General features: G+C 41.3%; 1 protein-coding gene across 2 annotated transcripts in view; it reads right to left on the bottom strand.

The window, feature by feature from the left end:
• Window positions 1–438: 438 nt before the first annotated feature.
• Window positions 439–21,523, bottom strand: part of DEPTOR (DEP domain containing MTOR interacting protein) — a 75,335-nt gene continuing 54,250 nt past the window's right edge. For both annotated transcript variants that reach the window (XM_084202778.1, XM_084202779.1), the window contains one exon: window positions 439–1,861. In XM_084202778.1, the coding sequence (XP_084058904.1) occupies window positions 1,733–1,861 (129 nt within the window). In that variant the 3' untranslated portion in view covers window positions 439–1,732. The remainder of the gene's footprint in view (window positions 1,862–21,523) is intronic.

Genomic DNA, 21,523 nt, shown 5'->3' on the forward strand with positions numbered 1-21,523 from the left:
GTAAAATGTAACCCGCTATGGCATATACATGTGTACCAAAATTTTGGGGAGTACAACTGGGATTCAGAAGTGTCATAGATGACAAGTTTGAACAAACCCTCCAAACACTCTGGTGCCTGGTTAGTATCCAGTAAGCAGCTGCAGTTTTATATCTCCCTGCACTGCTGCATATTAGTGCAATATGAAAAGTTTTCTTGGTGAAAATACAACCACAGATATACAAAACCAGAAACAAACACAAGGACTTCTTCCTACAAAGCTGCAGGAATACATGAGTTTGAAGACTTGCCGTGTGTATCTCTGAAGTAAAAGTGTTTGAGTGAAAAACATACTGAAAGAGCAATTTATTTAGTGAGAACATTTTTTAATACAAAACATGTTTCAAAATTATTTGAGGAAAAAAACTTTCCCCACCCCAGAACTGGATGATTTGTGGTATGTGCATATAGAAAGTCAAGCTTTAATTGTAAAATTTAGACAGCAGAGAAAGTCTGCAAAATGTATATATAATTTTGTGGAGCAGGATGTATTCATTCAGTTCAAAGATCAAAGTAAACCCATGCAGCCCCTTAACATTGAGTTGAAGAGTCACCTAACTGCAGAATACAGAATTTTTAAATATGTTTTTAAAAATTATTTCTTTCATTAATTCATCAATGAAAAAATCCTACTGTTTGAGAAGAAATAAGTCAGTTAAATACAATGTTTTATTTGTAACAGTGTCAAATGCAGCTCATGAGAGAAGTTGGTTCTTTGCAAAACATCAGATGATTGGAAAGTGCTGATAAGCTTCATGTACATTCAAGTACATTGCTTCAATTTGAAGTGTGCTTTTGCTGCTGGAGAATCTGGATGTATCATTCCTTATGCTAACACTGTGAGTTTCCCACTACAACCTGCCAAATATTCCTCTTCTGGGAATTAAGGTGTCCAAAATTTCTCCAAAGTGATGAATAGTAAGACTGAGGCACCTTTCCTTTACAGGTATGGAAAAAACCTTAAAATCAATATTTTGTACTCAAGCACCTAATCCAGCACACAAGCATTGAAACCAAAAGACCAATTTTCAAAGGCAATTTTTGTAAAAGACCACACATTTTTCCATTTTCTTTCTAGACTAACCCATGTAATCAGTAAGGCCCAAGCATTCATACCAGACTATCCTCTACAGAGCACAGACACCTTTTCTCATGCATTTGCAGTTCATTTGTGTTTGGCTGTAATCAAGCCAGGATTTCATCAACTGTCCCTCAGCCCAAGGAGAGAGCAATTGTGACTGCACGTGCTCCAGGAAAAAAGCTGGACACCAGGACAATGTTTATCAATGCCAGTATCTCATGGAAACCATCTGTGACACCCCAACCCACAGTGCTTGGCTCTTTCACCTCCCGAATTGCTTTGATCCAGGAGTGGACTGTGAGGAAATATGCACGGCCTCTTAGGCTGGAACCCATTCTGACCGATGCAGCCATGGCTGGACAGACCACCTAAAGGCCCTGATCTTGTCTCTGTTGGGCACAGAGAAGTCCATAGTGAAAATAAGCTGGTATCTATTGTTCACATCTTAGCATAATCACCAGTGCTATATTGTTAAAGGAAAGAGAGCCCCCTCCCCTAAAAGCAAAATCATCTCTTTAGACACAGCAATATTCTGCTGCCTTGTGTCATGATAGTCCATGGCTGTTGCTATTTGTCTCACAAAAATGTCCAGTAATAGGGGTTTTGTGCTTTCTCAGGCCTCCACTTCTTCCATCACTTCCATCACAATTGTTCGAGGGCCGGTGAGGATGAGGTTGCTTACTGTCCTGTAATCCACATGGAGAACATTGAGGCCGTTGACAGACACGACAAATTGGCAAACCTGAGGAGAAAGCAAGCAGCAAAATGAGTTATGCATTAGACTTTGTTAGATCAATTACACAGATGTACTATCAACTCCTGGGCAGACAAAACCTCCACAACTCTTCACATCATCTCATTTGGTACTCTTAAAAGCCCCCACATTTCTTAGAATTTATCTGGCAAGTTAATTTTCCATAATTTTTTTTTGAAACATTTCTTCAACTTTCAAATCAGTGGAATTCAACTTTCCCATCTTTGAACTTTTGAGGTTCATCAATCATTAATCAATATCAATATTTTTTTCTTACAGCAAGGTTATCTTTTCTTGTGTCAGTGATATTTTACAGTATCAATGGTGCTTTGCAAACAATATGGCATCCAGCTAAGGGGTACCTAGCACAGGAAGGACAACAGTTGGAGCAAGTCCAAAGGAGGCCACAAAGATGATTAGAAGGATGCAGCACTTCTTCTATAAGGAACTAAGGCTAAGGGAATTAGGTTTCTTCAGGCTGGAAAAGATGAGATTTCTGGGTGACCTTATTGTGGCCTTCCAGTACCTGAAAGGAGCCTACAAGGAATATGGAGAGGGACTATTTTCACAAGGGCCTGGAGTAACAGGGGGAAAGGCTTTAAGATGGAACAGAGTTGACTTGGATTAGATATCAGGAAGAAATGCTTTACTATGAGTGTGGTGAGGCACTGGCACAGTCTCTCAGAGAAGCTGTGGATACCCCATCCCTGGAACTGTTTAAGGCCAGGTTGGATGGAGCTTTGAGCCATCTGGCCTTGTCAAAGGTGTCCCTGTTGACAGCGGGGGGTGAGAACGAAATAGTCTTTAAGTTCCCCTCCAACCCAAAGTATTCTATGATTCTATGAAGACAGCTCTGGCTATTGCAGTCCGTTATCTTTAGTTTCTCTTAAATGCTTTCTTAGAAATCATTTTAGTCAGCTCTTGGTAATGGCAGTAAAAATATGCACCTTGTTTCCAGGCTCAGGGCAAGGTCTGGATGATGACTTCACTAGATTCAGTGCCAAAACCTCCAACGGTGTAACATAAACCAAATGCATCCAAATTTTAAGAAATAATATCATGGAAGATGAAGCCAGTACTAGGACAGATTAAAATGTAACTGCCACGTGATTGGTTTTAATTTCCTTCACCAAGTATGGCTTATTAATTAATTTCAAATATGCTAGTATTTTGTTTGTAAAAGCTATAACAAATACAATCATTGGAGGTTTTGTATGATCATAGGACATCCTCAAGCAAAATATCTTGCAAGAAATATACCGACCAACATCACTGTACATCTTAAAACACACAGAGAAAAAGTCACATCAACATTGTAAAAAAATGCAGGAAAATAAAGATAATACTGGTTCCTCAAAGACATTAAGACTTTTCTGTATCTAATCATAACATTACAGTGTTTGGTAAAAAGGTCAAAAAATGCGTGTCATGTCTGGATCTGTACTTTTAATTATAAAAATATGGAGCCTAAGGGACTAATAATATTGTCCTGATGTTTCAATGGAAACACACTAGAAGGCTATCTTACCCATAAGTCACCTTGAATCTGTAAGAAAGAAGCTATGAAACAACTATCACAAGAAATTTTCATGCTTTATTTTATATGGGCACTCCGGATCAATTGTGGGGTCAATTTTATGAAGTTCATCAAGGCCAGGTCCTAGGTCCTGCACTTGGTCCCAACAACCACATGCACCACTGCAGGCTGGGGAAGAGTGGCTGGAAAGCTGCCCTTGGGAAAGGACCTGGGGTGCTGGTCAACACCAACTGAACATGAGCCAGGGTGTGCCCATGGCCAAGAAGGTCAATGGCATCCTGGCCTGGATAGAAACAGTGTGGCCAGCAGGACCAGGACAGGGATTGTCCCCTGTACTCAGCACTGGTGAGGCTGTACCTCAAATCCTGTGTCCAGCTCTGGGCCTCTCATCTTGTAGAAGGACATTGAGGGGCTGGAGTGTGTCCAGAGAAGGGCAACAAAGCTGGGGAAGGGTCTGGAGCACAAGTCTGGTGAGGAGCAGCTGAGGGAGCTGGGGGTGTTTAGCCTGGAGAAAAGGAGGCTCAGGGGAGACCTTGTCACTCTCTACAGCTCCCTGAGAGGAGACTGCAGCCAGGTAGGGGTCAGTCTCTACCCCCAGGTAACAGTGACAGGACAAGAGCAAACAGCCTCAGGTTGCACCAGGGGAGGGTTAGTGCCAGGTCTGGTTGACACGATGGCGTTTCGTCATGGCTTTGACATGGTAATCTCAGTGGTCTTTTCCAACATATTTAATTCTGTGATAAGAGAACAAATTTCTTCACAGAACAGGTGGTCAGACATTGGAACAGGCTGCCCAGGGAAGGCTGCAAGTGCTAAAAGCTCTGTGTGGATGTGGAGCCTGGGAACATGATTTAATGGTGAACAGAGCAGTGTCAGGTTAATGGCTGACGCTATTAGACCAACCAGTCTTTTCCAGTACAGACAATTCTATCAGTCTATGATTTTTCACTTTTCCTATTTAGGCAGAAGCACAAGACAGATATGGGTGTGGGAGAGGTGGGAAGCAGCTCTGGTGTCCTCTAATGCTAGCTCTAAAGCAGATTTTCTCACATGCCAAGTCACTTAACTTTTGTGTGCCAGCAACATCCCTCTCAAGTAAAATGTGTGGTGAAACTCAATTTGTATTTTTGCAAAATGGACAGAATGCAGCTATCAATTTAAGAAAAATTATAGAGGAAGTGAACCCAATCCAAAAATGTAACACTTCATTAAAAATATTACCAATTACTTTAATCTCTGCTCCTTAGAGACTCTGCAGAGGAAGAGTGGCAACAGCAGCTCCTGAAGGGATGGTAGACTCTTGCACCTTACTCCTTGCCCTCAGAACTCCTCTGCAGAGCTGAAGGTCCTGGAAGCAGCCTTACTGGTAGCCAAAATAAGCACCAAAGCATGGCAATCAGTGATACAACTGAGTAAACTCCCATGGCAATAATCTTTCCTATATATGAATAGTTCAGCTGCAAGTAGGATTGGGAAAATGGTTCAGTTTTTGCATGCAGACAAAGCCTCCTAAATTTTAAGGATTTTTGCTGGAAAGGTAACCCGTCATCTTCTGCAATGTGTCCAATTAATATTTAACTGGCATGTCTACTTAGTTTAAAATGCAGATTATTGCAGTATCTGTAGGTTTCAACTTCCAGTGGTATTTCCTAATACTTTCTACGGCTTTCCAAGATTGTATCAAGTTTTACTGAATTATAGCTCTGGCTCTAAAATAATATTTGGGTTGATTTAAAACAGACCAGCAGAAACAACATTGTCTCTTCTGGCTTACAGCAATTTTTGGAAGTTGAATGGAAGTTGATCTTTGTTTTACTGTTGCATATTCTCAGTCTTCCTGACTTACTGGAATCCCAATGCATGGGACTTGTGTTTGGCCAGGTTCAGTGGATAAATCTGCATGCTGGATCATGGCAGGGGCATTCAGGGGCCTTTGGGGAATGCCCCTGCCAGAGGAACAGACTTTCAGACCAGCCAGTGACCCACACCAGGGCTGCAATGGTGTAAATGCAGATGGTACAGGCACAACATGAACAGCAATCTGGATGCCAAGGAGTGAATATTTTGTGGAAGACAAGAGCTGACACGTCTGCATTCTCGGTGTTTGTTTTATCACATGCCTTTAGCAGTACAATGAACCAGCAATGCGTACAGCTGAGAACAGCCCCCTTCGTGCCCTCCTTTGCAGTGGATCCACATGGCTTATTAGTTTCATCATTCCCAGTGGAGAGGATTAGATGCAAGAAGTCTACCCAGACCAGATGAGAAGAGAAATGTAGGGGGGAGGGCAAGGCACAGAAGAGCACAGTCCCATCCTAAAACTGCTGGAAAAGACCCATGAGGAACAGGAGATGGTAATAAAGAGACAACTACCCCGGGGGTAGAAAGTTCTCTCCATAGTAATTGCTTGACCAGTGCTCCTGAGGGTTGAGTCTCTGCAAATTCCAGACCTGGCTCCCTCCGAGATGGAGAAATGTGGAGCCATTTGCTGTGTCCTCCAATCCTGGTGAGGAGAAAGAGGTTTGCACAGTCCCGAGTTCTTTGTTATGCTGACTGCCCTCAACTCACTCAGTTTTCCTCTCCCCACCCTGATTTCCCATTCAGCACAGAATCCAGCGAGGGAAAATGAAATGCAGTGCTGCTTTGTGCATTTTAGACACCCTCAATCCTGCCCCAAAAATGCTCATATTGTGTGTATTGCTCTTCTGAAGTTAGAAAACAAGCAAGAGCAAGTGAGCACCCACTCACCAGCCCTGACGGGTGAGTCAACCCATATATTATTATTTCAGGAATTTTCTTAGGGACACTGGTTTACAAAATCACAATGATTTAACATTACATTTAGAAAAACACATTTCAAAAAGCTGTAAGTGCTCAGCTCGTAGCTGCAGCTGTTAAGGGCTTTGTAACTACAAACATGTAAAATATTTCTGTTGGTTTCCACACATCAGTAACTATAATAGATGATAAACTACAGTTAAAAGAGCCTCAAAGAACCTTTTATTGTTCATTTCCTCATTGCTCTCCAAGGAGCTTGACAAGAGATAACCATCCCTTTTCATCCCTCAGACTTCAAGAAATGACACAGCCGAGAATAAATTCCGACCATTTTGTTGGTCAGGATGTGGTGATCTAAAAACCACAGAACTAATAATAGTTAAATAAAGCAACACTCAAATGAAAAAAAAAAACCTCCCTTAACTGATTTCATATCTTTAAGTATTACTACAATAAGCATTTATTGTTGAGTATTTCAATTTCCCGCCATTGGAAACAGCAGCTCATGGAAGCAGGGATAGCAGAAAAAGCACCTCTGTCTTTCTGTGGGCTTTCCGTCATGCATACAGAAGGTTTAACCAAATCCAGGTGTCCCCATAAAAAAAATGAACTCCAAGTTGAACAAAAAGGATCTGTAGTTTAAAGAAGTTAGCAAAGATTTGTCATGCCATTTATCATTGGACTGAAGATGGCAAGAAGAGGCGAGAATAATTTGTTACCGTAACATTTACTGGCCAAAATCGGGATTGTGCTGTACTTGGAACTGTCCAACCCTTCCTCCCCCTCGCTGGTAATTGCTCTTTCCTCCACGGCAATCTTTGGCTGCCTGCCCCTCCTCGGTCCTGCCAAGCTGCCCTGCAGATGTACATCCACACCCCTTGATTTTCCTGCTGGGACAGCTGCCTGCTGGCCAAACCCAGGCCCCTGCCCTCGCAGGAGGCTGCCTGCACCAGGGCTGGACAGCTGAGCTGGTGTTGATCAGGAGCAGAGCTGAGGATGACTGTGGGATCCTTCTAAGGGTTGTCAGAGACTGGCTGCAGGCCTGGGTGTGGAACTGCACAACTGCCTTAAAGCCAATCATTAAATAAAAACATTGCATACCTGTCAGTTATTCTTTGTTAGTTCTGCCTCAGGATGACCTTAATATTTCTAAATGCTACAGGAATGTTCTTAGAGGATAGGCAGCTAGCCTAGATCCTTGGATATTCAGATGCTGTTTGCAGTGGGAGCTTTAGTTAACTTTCCCTGCGGAGCCAAGCCTTGCTTGCTGGACTTTTTTGAATGCAATATACTTAAAAATCCTTTAAAAATGTTCTTTCATTTTCTAGGCACACTTTTAGAAGGGTGTTGTGAAAGTTTATAAAGAGCTGGGAATTCCTACTGCAGACTTAGACTTAAGTGATCATTGCTGTTTGGGACAGCCCTAAAATGACATTGAAATTTATAGATGCAGTGAGTCCAACTGTTCATCTACGGTATAAAGCAAGTAACAGCCAGGCACAGTCAGCAGATAATATATCTCAAATCAGTAGGATAAGACCATGAACACATGGCCACCTTAATTTGAGATAAATTTAGAAATACCCACCCAGATTAAGAGGAATACAACTGCCACCAGGCAGCATGGCTGGGGATGGCCAGGGACTGTCCTTTACTCCAGCAGCTGCTGGAGGGTGAGGTGCTCATTCTCAAAGGATTTATCATTTACATTTCAGTGCCAGTATCAGTGTCTGGAATCCACTCTGGTTTTGTTTGTTTGATTGATTGATTGACTGTGGAATTTTAGTGTTTTTTTGGCGTTTAGTTTGTTAACTACTCTTTAGGAAAATACAAACACTACTGAAATTGCAGATCAAATAGGTACCAAAGCAATCAATGTTACCAAATAATACAGGCTTCAAGTTGTCAAATTCAAAGCTAGGTTCTGTAATGACACAGTAAAGATAGTGGCAAAAATACTGTTCAGCAGGACTGATACTTCACCCCATTATCTAGGCAGCAATGGGAATATTCAGGGTCTAAAACTGCAAAGCACAAAGTCTATGCCAGTACACTCGAGTTTTCTCCTTCAACAGCAACAAGGTCAACCAAACAAAAAGATTTGATGGGCTGTTTGGTAATGATAGCAGCTCTGACATCAGCAATTAACAGCATAAAGAGATATTGAAAATACTGTCACCAATTAATTTCCACTGAAAGTGTGAATATTACTGTACACATGGCAACTGTATGAAGGAAAATATTTAAAAATGCTGGAGAAAGTGTGAAATCCAGTCTTGCATTAATCTTTTCACTCTGGAGCAGCCAGGATTTCATTCCTGGACTCTGTGTGGATCCAAAACAGATTTCTAGCAGCTGACAGCACAAAGCAGGCCCATGTTCTGCAGCAAAGCACATCCCTTTGAGACCAAGGTAGTTCAGAAGTTATTAGCACATTGCACAGAAAGAAGTTGTCCTCCTTTGGAAAGCTGTGTCTGAAACGAGGCAGGCTCAGTCATCCAGCAGGAGACAGACTGGATTTAACCCCTTGCTCTGTTCATCATTTGTATCCACAGTGATTTACATGCATTTGGATAGTTTGGGACATGCTTCCTTGAGCACTACTTCTTCTTATCATTTGATGTGAAGCCAAAGTCACACAGATAATTTCCAGTCACACAAAACATTCCCAAAATGCAAGAAAAAAGGCATTTTTAGCCTCCTTTTTAAAAAAAAAAACCTTATTAGCATCAAGTAAAAATTATGAATTAGGCAAATATAGGAGTTATTTTCAACCTTGGAAAGTTGTTCAGTAATTTTCCTAACAAAAATAAAAGGTTCTAAGTATAACTTCTTTCAGAGCTGCTCAAACAAAAGTGTATTTTGACTCTTTTATAGAGTAGAATTCATATCAGAATTGACAATATAACTATTTCAAAAAGAAAAGTATATCCCAATGGTAATATATTTGCTTTTCTTCTTGTTAATGAAAATGAAAATTAAATCCATTACAGAGACAGCCTGCTTACATTTCTGTTATAGAGATACCCTCAATAATTATAAATAAATGCTTTTTTCATGTCCTACTAATCCGGCAGCGACAAGGATCAGCTGGGAGGCTTGAATAGCTCAAACTCATAATTGTTTCATTATTGAAACAATTCTGAAATTCACTGTGATCTTCCAGAGGAAAGTCCTCCATATGTGGTGAGCAAACCCATCTGTTTTCTGTGTGCATGAGAGACCCACAGGATCCTGATCTCTATTAAATACCAGCCATGCTCTCAGTAAGAACCCTTCCTTCCGGGCACCCATGAAATCAGGGCTGAAGGGTTAACATTTTGCAATTGTCAGTGACCTGGAGATGTCATCAGCAGAATTCCCAACAAATCAAACTTTTCACACGTCAGATACTTTTGAAAGCTCTGTGCCAGTTGTAAAATTGAAAACATTCTGGTTGATTCCTGTGGTAAGGCCATAACTCTCACCTGAAGGCAACTAAACTCCTGAAACTGAGAAGGAAAACACAAAGCAAAAAAAAAAAAGAAAATACAGCCTTTACCTTTGCTTGTTTCAAGAGTCAATACAGCTGCTTTGGCTTTTCCTGTCTTGCTGGCAGATTTCAGCAAAATTTGGGCAAGGCTTCGGTGCTACAAGAACATAACATCTGAAACACAGCTTTCCAGCTTTCTGCAAGGAGGAAGGGGACATCCAAGCTTGCAACATTTTAAAAGAAGAAGTATCTTTCCAATGGGATCCTTTCCCCCTTGCATGCCCCTTGCTCCTCTGCAGATGCTGGGAAACATTCCTCCAACTCCTGCCTCCCAAGCACCACTGCCCTCCAAGCAGACAGAAGGAAATCAAGGTGTCATTTTAAAAAATCTAATTTAAATATGAAATGTGAAGGAATTGAGAAGTGAGTGAAAGTAAAAACTTCCATTTAAGGCTGTTATTTTGTCACAAAGGAACAAAAGACTGCACCATTTGTCCTTTTCATTGCTGTTACCAACTAGAAAGAAGCTATTTGCAGGTTTGCCTTGCCAGTTGTTAGATCTCTTGAATAAATCTTCCCAGCCACTTACCACATCATCACCTTCCACCTCACATACCACATCATGGGTTCGTATACAAGACCCTTACTGACAACACCCTTAGTGACAATGAGGTTTCCCTCTCTTTAAAGTGCAAAAAGATAATTGTACCTTTAAAAGAAATGTGGAAAAATGTGTTTGCTTATTAAAAGCTGGATCAGCAATCTGATTTGGGACCTCAAAACTCTTTCTGCTCACAGAAAGGGATACACTCAACCTGAGTTGCCAAGGAATCTGTGGATTCAGATGTCAAACCCCTTTCAAAGGGGAGGAAGGTTCATAGCAGGACTTGGTGCCTGCAGTCCCAAGAGATGCTCCTGTCCCTTTGTGCTGGCTCTGGGAGCAGCACACCAAAGTCAGGCACCAGTCCCTTTTCATCCTTTTCATCCTGTGCCAGCAAAAATAAATAAATGAAAGGACTTGTCTCTAGGCAAAGTAAGTTGCCTGACACGGATTGAAGAAGGAGGCAATAGACACATATCTGAAGGCAAAGGGAAAGAGGGAGATGAAAAGGAGGTGAAGATAGGATCAACCTTCCTGGCAGAGCTTACACAGACCGGTAAACTGCAGCCTTAAGTTCTCAGATAACCTAAAGTCCCAGTGAAATCGATGGCAAGATGGGTGTCATGGTACCAAGAACAAATACAGAGAAATCTGAGGCAGGACAACAACAGTGGAGGAGAGAGAGAACAGAGCTCAGCTTCTTTTACACACTTACACACACAGCCTGCATTTATGCTGATACAGGATTTTTTCTGTTTTAATAGGTCACCTATAGCCATAAAGCAAAGGAATCCCCATGCTCAGCAAAGAGGCCAGGCTACAGAGATGCTGGATGTGGTGCCACAGAAAAGCCTAAGATCTAAACTAACTTCTACTTAAAAGCAAATACAGGCAGCACTGAATTTTTTGCTCTCACTCTGCTAAGCTTTACACTGTCACAATGGAATGAGGAAAAGAGATGAAAATCAGAGGTCCTAAAAGTTATGTTTCCACTTAGATTTTTATCTTTGGTTTGTTTTTTTTTAAAGAGTTCATGCAATCTTGATAGGATTAGTAAAGCTGGAACCTCACAATTCACAACCGACTGCATGTTGCTGGAAGGTTAAAAAATCATACCATGGCCTTTCCTCCACAACTGAGGTTACTGGATGGAACAGAATAAATTGCAGATGTGTGTTCAGTTCTGTAAATATCTCTAGCGAAAGTGTAATTGGCTGTACAGTGGGTGGTGTGGGAGTAGGCAAGTATCCAGACTTTGCATAAAAAAGATTTTGTCTCTTGAGAGATGTGCTTCTTGTTCATTCTTTACAGCAGTGTGAAGCTGACCCACTGTTCCATCAGGGGGCTAGAAACTGGGTACCTGCAGAGCACACTACAACTCATAGCAGAGAAAATGAACTCCATTTACAGAATTAAAATGTAAGTTCATCATTCTTGTGCTCCATCTTGGTTGGTGACTGCAGAGTGGTGTGGATGGTTTGCCTGAGCAAGGCTTCATTACACATTTTCATTACATATTTCTTTCCATTTTAAAAAAGAGGCTGAATTTTTTATAGTATTCCAAACAAATTGGTCTCCAACTGAAAAAAACCCAATGTGAATTAAACAACATAATTTTTAAACTGCATAATACAAAAAAATGCATGTAATAAAGTAATATCTATTTTATAACATAATACAGTAAGTCACATAATATAAAACATAGATTATCAAGGGCTTCATCATTGGTTCAGACAGTCTCTTCCTCTCTCCCTCCCTTCCTCCTTTCCAAATGATGGGAATCTTTGGGAATTCAAGTCCTTTTTTCTTCACCAGAAAGAGAATTAAACCACTGCTGAGCAAACTCCACAAACAGAGTGGACAAATTAGAGAAGGAAAAGAGCTGACCTAAGACCCCATGAGAACAACTCTTGCTTTGGAGCATGAGTCTCTTGGGCTGCACAAGTCTCAGCTCTGCAAGTGGTGGAGTTTTGCTGACAGATCAACTGAGCAGGAGTTATTCACAAAAGTAAATTAATGCTATCTGTACATATCTGGAGAGTAATAACATAAGAACATAATACCCTGAAACACAAACCATCCATAAATATGGAGTAGGGGAATATAGGTCACTGCTTTCCACGGCCCTAATTGGGAATTGGTGTGTAAAATCACTGACTTAATATGAGTCCCAGTGAGAAATACCCACAGGTAAAGCTGGACCAGGCTGGGCCACATCAGGAAAGCAAACCAGTGACTGCATGTCTAACTTAATAAGCATTTTTATTGTGTAGTGCAATTTGATACCTACCACAGAACAGTTCTGAAAATGTTAAATAACTCAAATGGCTAAAGATGGCTCTGGGTAAAATACTGCATCAGTCTCAGATGAAAAAGTCTAAGCTCAGAAATAATGTCTTTTAATGCCTGGGTTGACCTTTCAGGGTCTTTTTTTTTCTGGTATATCTGTAGCTAAACTATATTCGCTAAAACAAAATCGCACATAATGAATAAAGAACTTTATGTAACAGTTTACTTACATGGTCAAATATAATTATGCTGAACTATAGTTCATTTAAATCCCATATTGGTTAAAAACAGTCATGGACTGCGAGCAAGGGAATTACAGGGGCAGACAGATTCATGCAAGGCACCCTCAGCACCCTTTGGTATCCAGCGTGTCATGAGCAGGAACAGTCTGCGCTGTTTGAGACAAACAGCTGCTCTCTGTTTGCACAGACAAAAGTGCAATTGTTTTTCCATGTGTTTGGCTAGCTAAACAGAGCCTTGGCTTTAATGCAACATGCTTCCTGAATCATTCGCTTATACCATGAAAGGAAGCCACTTTGTGTCTTGAGCAGCAACAAGAAAAGAGACAGAGGGAGAAGTGCAGGCAAGAGTCTTCAGAGCAGCAGCTGGGGAGCAGCAGCATGCTTGAAGTGCTCAGGGCAGAGGGCTGAGATAGCCTGGACTTGTAAAAACAACAGAATCTGAGGAACTCTCCAAGGAATCAAGTGAAAGGAGCATTGCAACTCAACCAAGTACTACAAAATGGTTTTCACCCTCACCTGAGAGCAGAAGTAGCTCAAAATAGCCTTTTGCTGAACTGGCCTATAATTCTATGTCTTTTTTACAGACACTTAGAATAACCTTTTCAAGATTTCAGGCATTCTGTTGATCAGTTTTTCAGATGACAGCAGTCTCTTTAGAGAGCCTGGACTACCTGGGAGTGAGCTGCAATAGCCCATGACAGCTCAAGCATGGGGGAGATTCCAGCTGCTCCATCAGGCACTAGATCTTGCCATTCAATGGCCTATAGACCACACAGGCTTGGAAGTTGTATCAAAACACAAGCACAGCCCTGTTCTACAGCGCTGCTGTCTCTCTTTCAGAATGGTTACAGCTGTAAGACACCAGGAAAAAAACAGAAAACACTTTGATAAAGGCAGGATGTTCAGATATCTGGGTTATCCTCTCATAAAACACCACTTACTTGAATAGAATTTTTAAACCTATCATTTATTAAAATAATGTTACTGAATTTAGAAAATCCACTGATCTCCAAAATTGGGGCTTCAGATTTTTATTTTTTTTGTATTTGTATTTCCTATTGATAAGAAGAAGCCAACATACAGACACAAGTACAGTGGTTCACTTGTTGCCCAAGAGCATTTTAGGTGACAAGCCTACAAACAAGTTCAAGTCTAAAGTCAACCACACCACTGTGAATGTGGAAAAAGGAGCTCTGAGATATTACGAAACTTGCTGTACTCACATAAGGTTTCAGTTGTTGTAAAGAGAAAAAAAGTTATTTTATTGCCCAGTAAAACTCTCTCTGTTAAAAGAGTCTTTAGGAAAAATCACACAGAGGCATTGGAAACCTAATACTTCTCTGCAGGCCAAAATTTGGGTCTGGGATAAGCAAGTAAAACCTTGTTAAACCTGTGTCCTGTAAATTTGGCAGGGGGGAAGATGTTAAAGGAGAAATTTAGACTCAAAAATTTGAACTCGCTATTTTTATATTTCACCTGGGAATTCCCACTGGCTTGATTCCTTTCTCTATAGTGAGCAACATGGATCCTGTTGTTCAAAACCAGGTCTGACAATCATGAAAAGGATTCTTCTCTGTTTTCTTTTGTGCGTGCAGTTTGCAGCTCACATCCTGCTGGCGTGACATTTGCGTCAGTGTTCCCAACTGCATGGTGGGGGGTCTTTCCCCTCATACCTCAGTGTGTGACTTTTCACACGCCAAGTTTTGATTTCTTCATCCTAGAGTAGTTCCAGATAGTCACAGCAAGCACCTGGTCTCTAGTACAAGATAAAGGTGGCTGATTTTTCAGTCAATTTTATGTCCGCTGGCTCAGAAGCACAGAGGTTCACGATCCCCTGAAGCAAGCACAGTTCCAGACCCAACTACCTGCTGGTGGCTGTGCACTCTGAGGCTTGTGCACAAGGGTGGGGTTCACTTAACCTTCCAAAACAGCTTCAGAAGTTCTGCAGCCTCAGAAGAGATTTCTTCAAAACAAACTTATCCTTACACAACTCTGTGGACAAAGAAGCCAGGCAAACCAAAGAAACAAGCAGAAAAAAATGGAGATCCGCCAAAAAAAGTAGGAATGTAGGAGGAAATTCTGACATGTCAGAAGATAGCAGGAGCTTTATTATGACTGTAAAAGAACTCAAATTTCACAATTAAGAGTCTAATGATTTATAAGTGAAAAATGGAGCAAAACAGAATTTTTGCAAAGATCAGCAGAGACTGGAATATGGTTACATTGGAAATAGAAAGTGTCTGTCTGAAGAGTAGCTACAACCTGGGAAGGGATGGCAGAGTGGGATGTCACAAAGAAAGCATCTGGAGTTAATACAAACACAATTTTCAGGAGGGGGAGAAGGATGGCGTAGAAAGAGGAGAGCTGTACAAACTGATGTTTGAAACCTGGGGAGCTGTAACTTTGCTGCATAGGAGTCACTGGGCCCAGTCTGCAAAATCTCTGCTCTGAGACTGGAAAACCTGGATCTTATGATGTGAACCACACCTCCCACAAGGAAACAAAGGTGACAAAACAGATCTACTCATCAAATGTTTTGGTTATTTCAGATTTTCTGAAATTTTCCATCTCTATTTAAACCCAAACCACTTTACAAGAATTCTAGTGGGAAATGGTCAGTATTGCACAGAGGGTTTGTGACAGGAAAAGAGGAGAATCCAAATCCAAATTGTGACTTCCTTGTGGCCACCATGGGACAAGTTCACCAGCAGCCCAGTGAAAGTGTCTCCAAGAGTCTCCTGATGTAGAGGTTCAACAATGACAGGGCTTCTAACACAGAGAAGAAATAAAATGGACAGAGTAGCTGGTGCAGTGAAGGGGCAGAAGACAGATATCCAATTTTGCACTGGGACTCCCAATACTGAGGAAAAACTTCCATTATTTCAATCAACTTAAAGACACTGTGCTAATGCAAAGGATGGTCAAGGACATAAAGACTCTGTTGTTGCACTTTTAGTAGCCTGCAATGAAAGCAAAGGAGAAATTTGCCAAGCCTTGTCTCCTTCTGGCAACTAAACAAAGTTCTGGCAGTGGCACACAATGCAGCTTTCAAAACCACCTTCTTCAGTTAGAGAAGCCTCTACTTTGGTGAGAGGGCTGAATTCACAGAACTCCCAGACAAGAGGATGTGCAAAGCAGTTTTCTGCCAAGTCCTCACAGAACCATGTTACTGTGATAATTTCCATGGCATTAATCCCAATACAGTAACAGTAACATGGTTCTAGGATAGGTCCGACCTATGTAGAAGTGGTAAAAAGATTCACTCTAAAAATCTGGGAACTACTCATTGAGTTTAATTAAATACACACAGGGAAAGTAGAAACCTCGGGACAGTTAGGTGTAGCCATGATATTTTCTGAAAAATCCTTTCCTTAGGATTTTTTCTCCTGAGAAGCTGAGAGCCCTCAGGAACAAAATGTAAACAATGATTGTTTTCTGCTGTGGAATGCAACAGGTGGATCTGTGATTGGTCTCATGTGGTTGTTTCTGATTAATGGCCAATCACAGTCCACTTGTCTCGGAGTGTCTCGGTCAGACACAAGCTTTTGTTATTGATTCCTTTTCTATTCTTAGCAAGCCTTCTGATTAAATCCTTTCTTCTATTCTTTTAGCATAGTTTTAATATAATATATATCATAAAATAATAAATCAAGCCTTCTGCAACATGGAGTCAACATTCTCATCTCTTCCCTCATGCTGGGACCCCTGCAATCACTGGCACAGTTAGGGAGGCATCACCACATCTCATCAGCAAACTACATAAGCAAATGATGACCACAGACAAAGAAGAGAGGGCAGACCCAGAACAGGAACACCCAGGCACAGATTCATTCACTGATCAGGAGAGCACAGTGAGTGCTATCTATACATGTTAAAAAGTTGTCAAGCACAACCAGTCAAGAACTCATTTTTGATGGCAGAGCTTAGTATTTTCATATTCACAAATATTTGATCTCTTCCAAGTTCTCTTGAATCATTGTGCTACTGACTAGCACAGCCTTACTGATTTTTTCTTTAGAGTCGTTTAGAAAGATTTCTACTAAGGATTAAATAAATAATAATGAAAAAGCTCTCCAAACTGTTCATCAAACTGTTCTACATTATGTTCACCATTGCTATGCTCTTAACACGTCCTAATGTCCTGGTCCTGCACCTGGGGAGAAACAACCCCATGCAGTACAGGGTGGGGGCCAACCTGCTGGAAAGCAGCTTTGCAGGTAAGGACCTGGGGGTCCTGGTGGACAGCAAACTGTCCATGAGCCAGCAGCGTGTCCTTTCGCCAAGAAGGCCAGCGGTATCCTGGGGGGCATTTTCCAATGGAAAAGCATTGGCAGCAGGTCAATGGAGGTGATCCTGCCTCTCTCCTCTGCCCTAGTGAGGCACTTCTGGAGTGCTGTGTCCAGTTCTGGGCTCCTCAGTACACGAGAGAACTCCTGGAGTGGAGGGCTACCAAGTCAGTCAAGCATCTAGAGAACATCTCTTACAATGAAAGATTGAGGGAGCTGAGCCTAAGCCTCAAGAAGAGATGACTGATGAACCTCATTAATGTCTAGCTAAATGGAGGGTACCAAAAGGATGGGCCAGGCTCTCACCAGTGGTTCCAAGCAATAGGACAAGAGGCAAAAACTGAAGCACAAGAAGGACCCCTTGAACACAAGGAAGGACCTCTTTACTGCGTAGTGATCATGCACTGGAACAGGCTGACCAGGGAGGCTGTGGAATGCCCCTTACTGGATGGGCCCAGCCCTGTGCAGTGTGCTCTAGGATGACCCTGCTTGAGCTGGGAGGTTGCACCAGGTGACCCCCAGTGGTCCCTTCCAACATGACCCATTCTTTGATACTGTAATGTAACAACCACTCTTCTCAAGCATGATCTCAATGATGTTTGAGGCTAATGCTACCCTACTTGGTTCACTCTCCAATCTCTGTGATGGATAATATCAGATAAAATCTGAGGTCCTGGTTACTGCTGCATAAAGTGAAAGACAGAGTCAAAACATCTTTGAATTTTCTTTGGTTTTGCAAAACCAGACTGATTTTGTGGTAAAAAATTAGATTTTCTTAAAATTAGCTTTTTCCAAAGTCATAGACACTTAAATACAGCTTCCACATTTCTATGGAGGAGAATGAACCTTTATATTATAGTTTATAAATAAATACTATCAGAAAATGAAGCACTTACTGAGATGTGTTTGAAACTTATATATACATTTATATTCAAGCCCTACAGCAGTGGCATTCATTGTGGGTAGTGCTAGTGCATGTTTAGCTCTGCTGCTTCTCTATTTATGGACAAGCTATGAAAGCAGTTTGTCAGCAACTTTTTCTGAGTGTTCACATTACCAAATACATCCATTCTCAACTCACTCCAATGTAATTATCGAATTCAGCAGTGAGCTGATAACACAGCTAAAGGAAAATCCCAACCTGCCTCAGTGTTTTCATGCTGTAATTGAAAACAGATGGCAACTTGTGTAATTTATGCTTTTCTACAATCAGTAACATGTTGGTATAAGATAAGAATTCTAAGACTGAATTGCATCTGCTTCAACACCATATGCTAGTGCACAGCATAAATATTTATCCAAGCCTACTTCATCTTCTCATTTAAAGCTCAATTCCATGAAAAAATGAAAGTACCCTTCAGATAGCTTCAATTAGCACTGAAGCATCCCTGGAGTTCTTTGAAGGGCTAGAGGCCCAGCATCAAACACTGAGATATCTTCTCTTTCCTAAACTTCACAGAGAGGGTTAAATGCAGGCATGTACCTTGGACCTTATTGATACAATATAAATCCCAGTTTAGAGATTTATATTGTGTGCCTTTAGGAGTTACAGAGAAGTTTCTCACCTACGATATCCATGCTTCTCTATCTTTCCCACTACCCTGTCAAAGCTGGAAATTGGACTTGGGATACTTTTTTCCTGGGAGAAGGGATTTTTTTTAAGGATTTTTAGACTGATTTCTCTTGCTTGCCAAACAGTTATGGAATCCTCATGTTTGAGGTCAGGTTGGCAAGGACCATCAAATGAGTTTTGTGTTTCTCTGTAGCTTGAGGTACGTTCAACTTCACGACAATCTCACTGTTCAAATTTTTTCCAATTGCAGGAATATAAGGCATTGACAATTCCTCTGACATCACATGGTTTTGGGTTGGTTTTCACCCTGCTGGACACTTATAATATGTGCCTTTTAGTCTTCCATGTTACAAGTCTATAATAGGCTGTTTTTGTGGCAGTACTAGAATCATTTGGAGTAATCAGATAGTAAAGATGTTCCTTTGACTGCATGAAATGGGCTTGATGACCCTGATGAAGTGACATCCATTGGCTTCTTGACACAGTGGCAACTCAATTACACTTGAGCGTTGGTTCTTATTCTGCTAGTGAAATCATTGGAGAAACTGGACCTGAAATAATCATTTGTGACAGCAGATGACAAATGCACAGGCAGAAAATGTATAAAGCTGATCTCCTCCAGCTTTTAGAGATCAGGAGAGCAGAACCATGCTGAAAGGGTCGTGGCTGCACATTACAGTTCCCAAGCTGAGCTCCAAACAGAAGGTGTTGGTACCAGTGACAACACATGGTCCTTCAAACTCCCTGCTGCTGACTCCCTGCTGCTGAAATGAAGAAGAACTAGGCTTGAAAAGCTTAAACAGCCACTGGCAATTTGTATGATTTGAGGACCTTAGGTGTCACAGCTATAAATAGTAATTTGCTAAGAATCAGTTTAAAGAATCAGATAGCTTTCTATTAACAGTTTGAGTAGGGCATTGATTTCTCCAGCCAGTGAGAAGAACAGATGATCAGCAAAATGCGTGATTAATTTGTCTCTCTCATAAGCCTCATACTTAGCTAGGTCTGCTTGTTCCATCACACTCTGCTGCAGTTATGTCACGCTAAATAATAATGTGATGCATAATTTAAGTCACTAGTTTGAAGTCAAGTTGTAACTTTTCAAAAAATACTTGCACCTTAAAAGCAGAAATGAACTTACAGAATAAATCACTAAAAAAAGAGAAAAAGAGTTTTACTGACAACAGCTGGCAATATTTAGCAGTGTCATCTGCAGAGAACCAGATTTTTCAGCCAGTCAATAATGAATATTAAAGCAACCTGGGAACTTCAAAATCCTGCTGTTCCTGTCTGCTCTGCTGATGACAGCAGACAGCTAAACAGAGCTGCAAATAACTTAGAAGAACGCATCGCAACACTGACTCCTTTCATAGCCTCGTGTGGCCTCCAGCTCCCACTTGTTAATGCGCTTGCAGCAACCACTCTCCTCACAACACTGTCACAGGCAAACACACTTCAGCAAACCAGGTCCAAAAATACTTCAATAAAGCTAATTGACTAGATATTTATTGAATTATTCAATATTTATTGAATTATTTTCTCAGCTTCACACCTGAAACTTCAGACTGTGAGTAGTAATCCTATTTACCAGCCCCAGAAGAGGTATCAAATCCTAAAGCTTATAGCCTCTCACACATCTTCAGCAGATCATCTAGTAGGGATTTTGTCAGAAATAAATTGTCTGAAAATTCCTCCTGAAGAGGATGTCACACACAAGGAGATGGCAGGTGCTGCCATGCTGAGGTGCACGAGTGTGACAGAGCCCGTGTGTCCCAGTGCCGTGCCCAGGCACAGCCACTGCGGGCAGCCAGAGCTCCGTCCCCAGCTCATTGAGCTTCCTACTCAGACTCCCCACTCACAGCACTTCAGAGCAGGCCAAGAGCCCAGACAAGCTCAAACTGAAAGCAAGCCACCACCAAGTCCATTGGGCAGGTTGAGCCTGCAAGGTTTACTGCTTTCTGTGAAACAGGGTAGAATTTTGAATGCACAAACCGAGGTCCTACAATGACATTGTAGGCAGCAGTCCTCTCTCAACAGTATGTCCACCATAATGCAAAGACAGGAAAATAGTGCTCTCCAAAGCAGGCAAGTGCAAAATCACAAGCTTTACAAATAAAGACGTTACAAAAACAATTACAGTGGATACATCTCCTTAGGAGGAAAATCCCTGCTGCTACTGCCAAGAACTTTTCTACAAACTGCAACGCCAAGGCTTGGCTCTTCTTCAAATTCTTGCCCTTTTCATCATAGCCAACTTTCCTTGTTAGTGCTTCTTTGGTGTAGCACTCTTTTTGCAGACAAAAGCCTCTTGCACCAGCCCACCAGAAGTTACCATGCCCAGCATGTTTTCAAAGTGCCCTTCCTGAAGCTTCCACACAGGGAATGCTTAATTTCAAGGAGCTGCCATCTAAAGCCTGCCATTTGATTTCTTTAAATTTGACAGATTGAGGAGTTCTGTAAACAGATGGATTAAGTGACATATATTTTTTTAAAATTTCAGATGCTGCACTATGATTTACATACTTATTGCTATGGGAACATCTAACAAAAGCCCCTATTTTCAAAGAAAAACACCATCTCTTCACTAGGCTAAAGGTATCCAGCATTTCCAAAAATGGGGCAACCATTTTCGTGTCTGAAGAGGAGCTCATCTCATATACAGCTATAAATTTTTATGTGCAATTCTGCTCTGAAAAACCATTTCATGTAAAGATAACAGCTTTGAAATTAATCAGATCTGTCCTTGTGTAAAATCAAGGCAATATATCCCAGTTTTACAACAGTACTCTTTCCTCTCAGGACAATGAACTATTTTGCATTCTTCAACCTTGAGTGGTTCAGGTAGACCTCTGCAACCCCATGGGATTACACA

The sequence above is a fragment of the Fringilla coelebs genome, assembly GCF_963513975.1.
Source record: "Fringilla coelebs genome assembly, chromosome: 1".
NCBI lineage: Eukaryota > Metazoa > Chordata > Aves > Passeriformes > Fringillidae > Fringilla > Fringilla coelebs.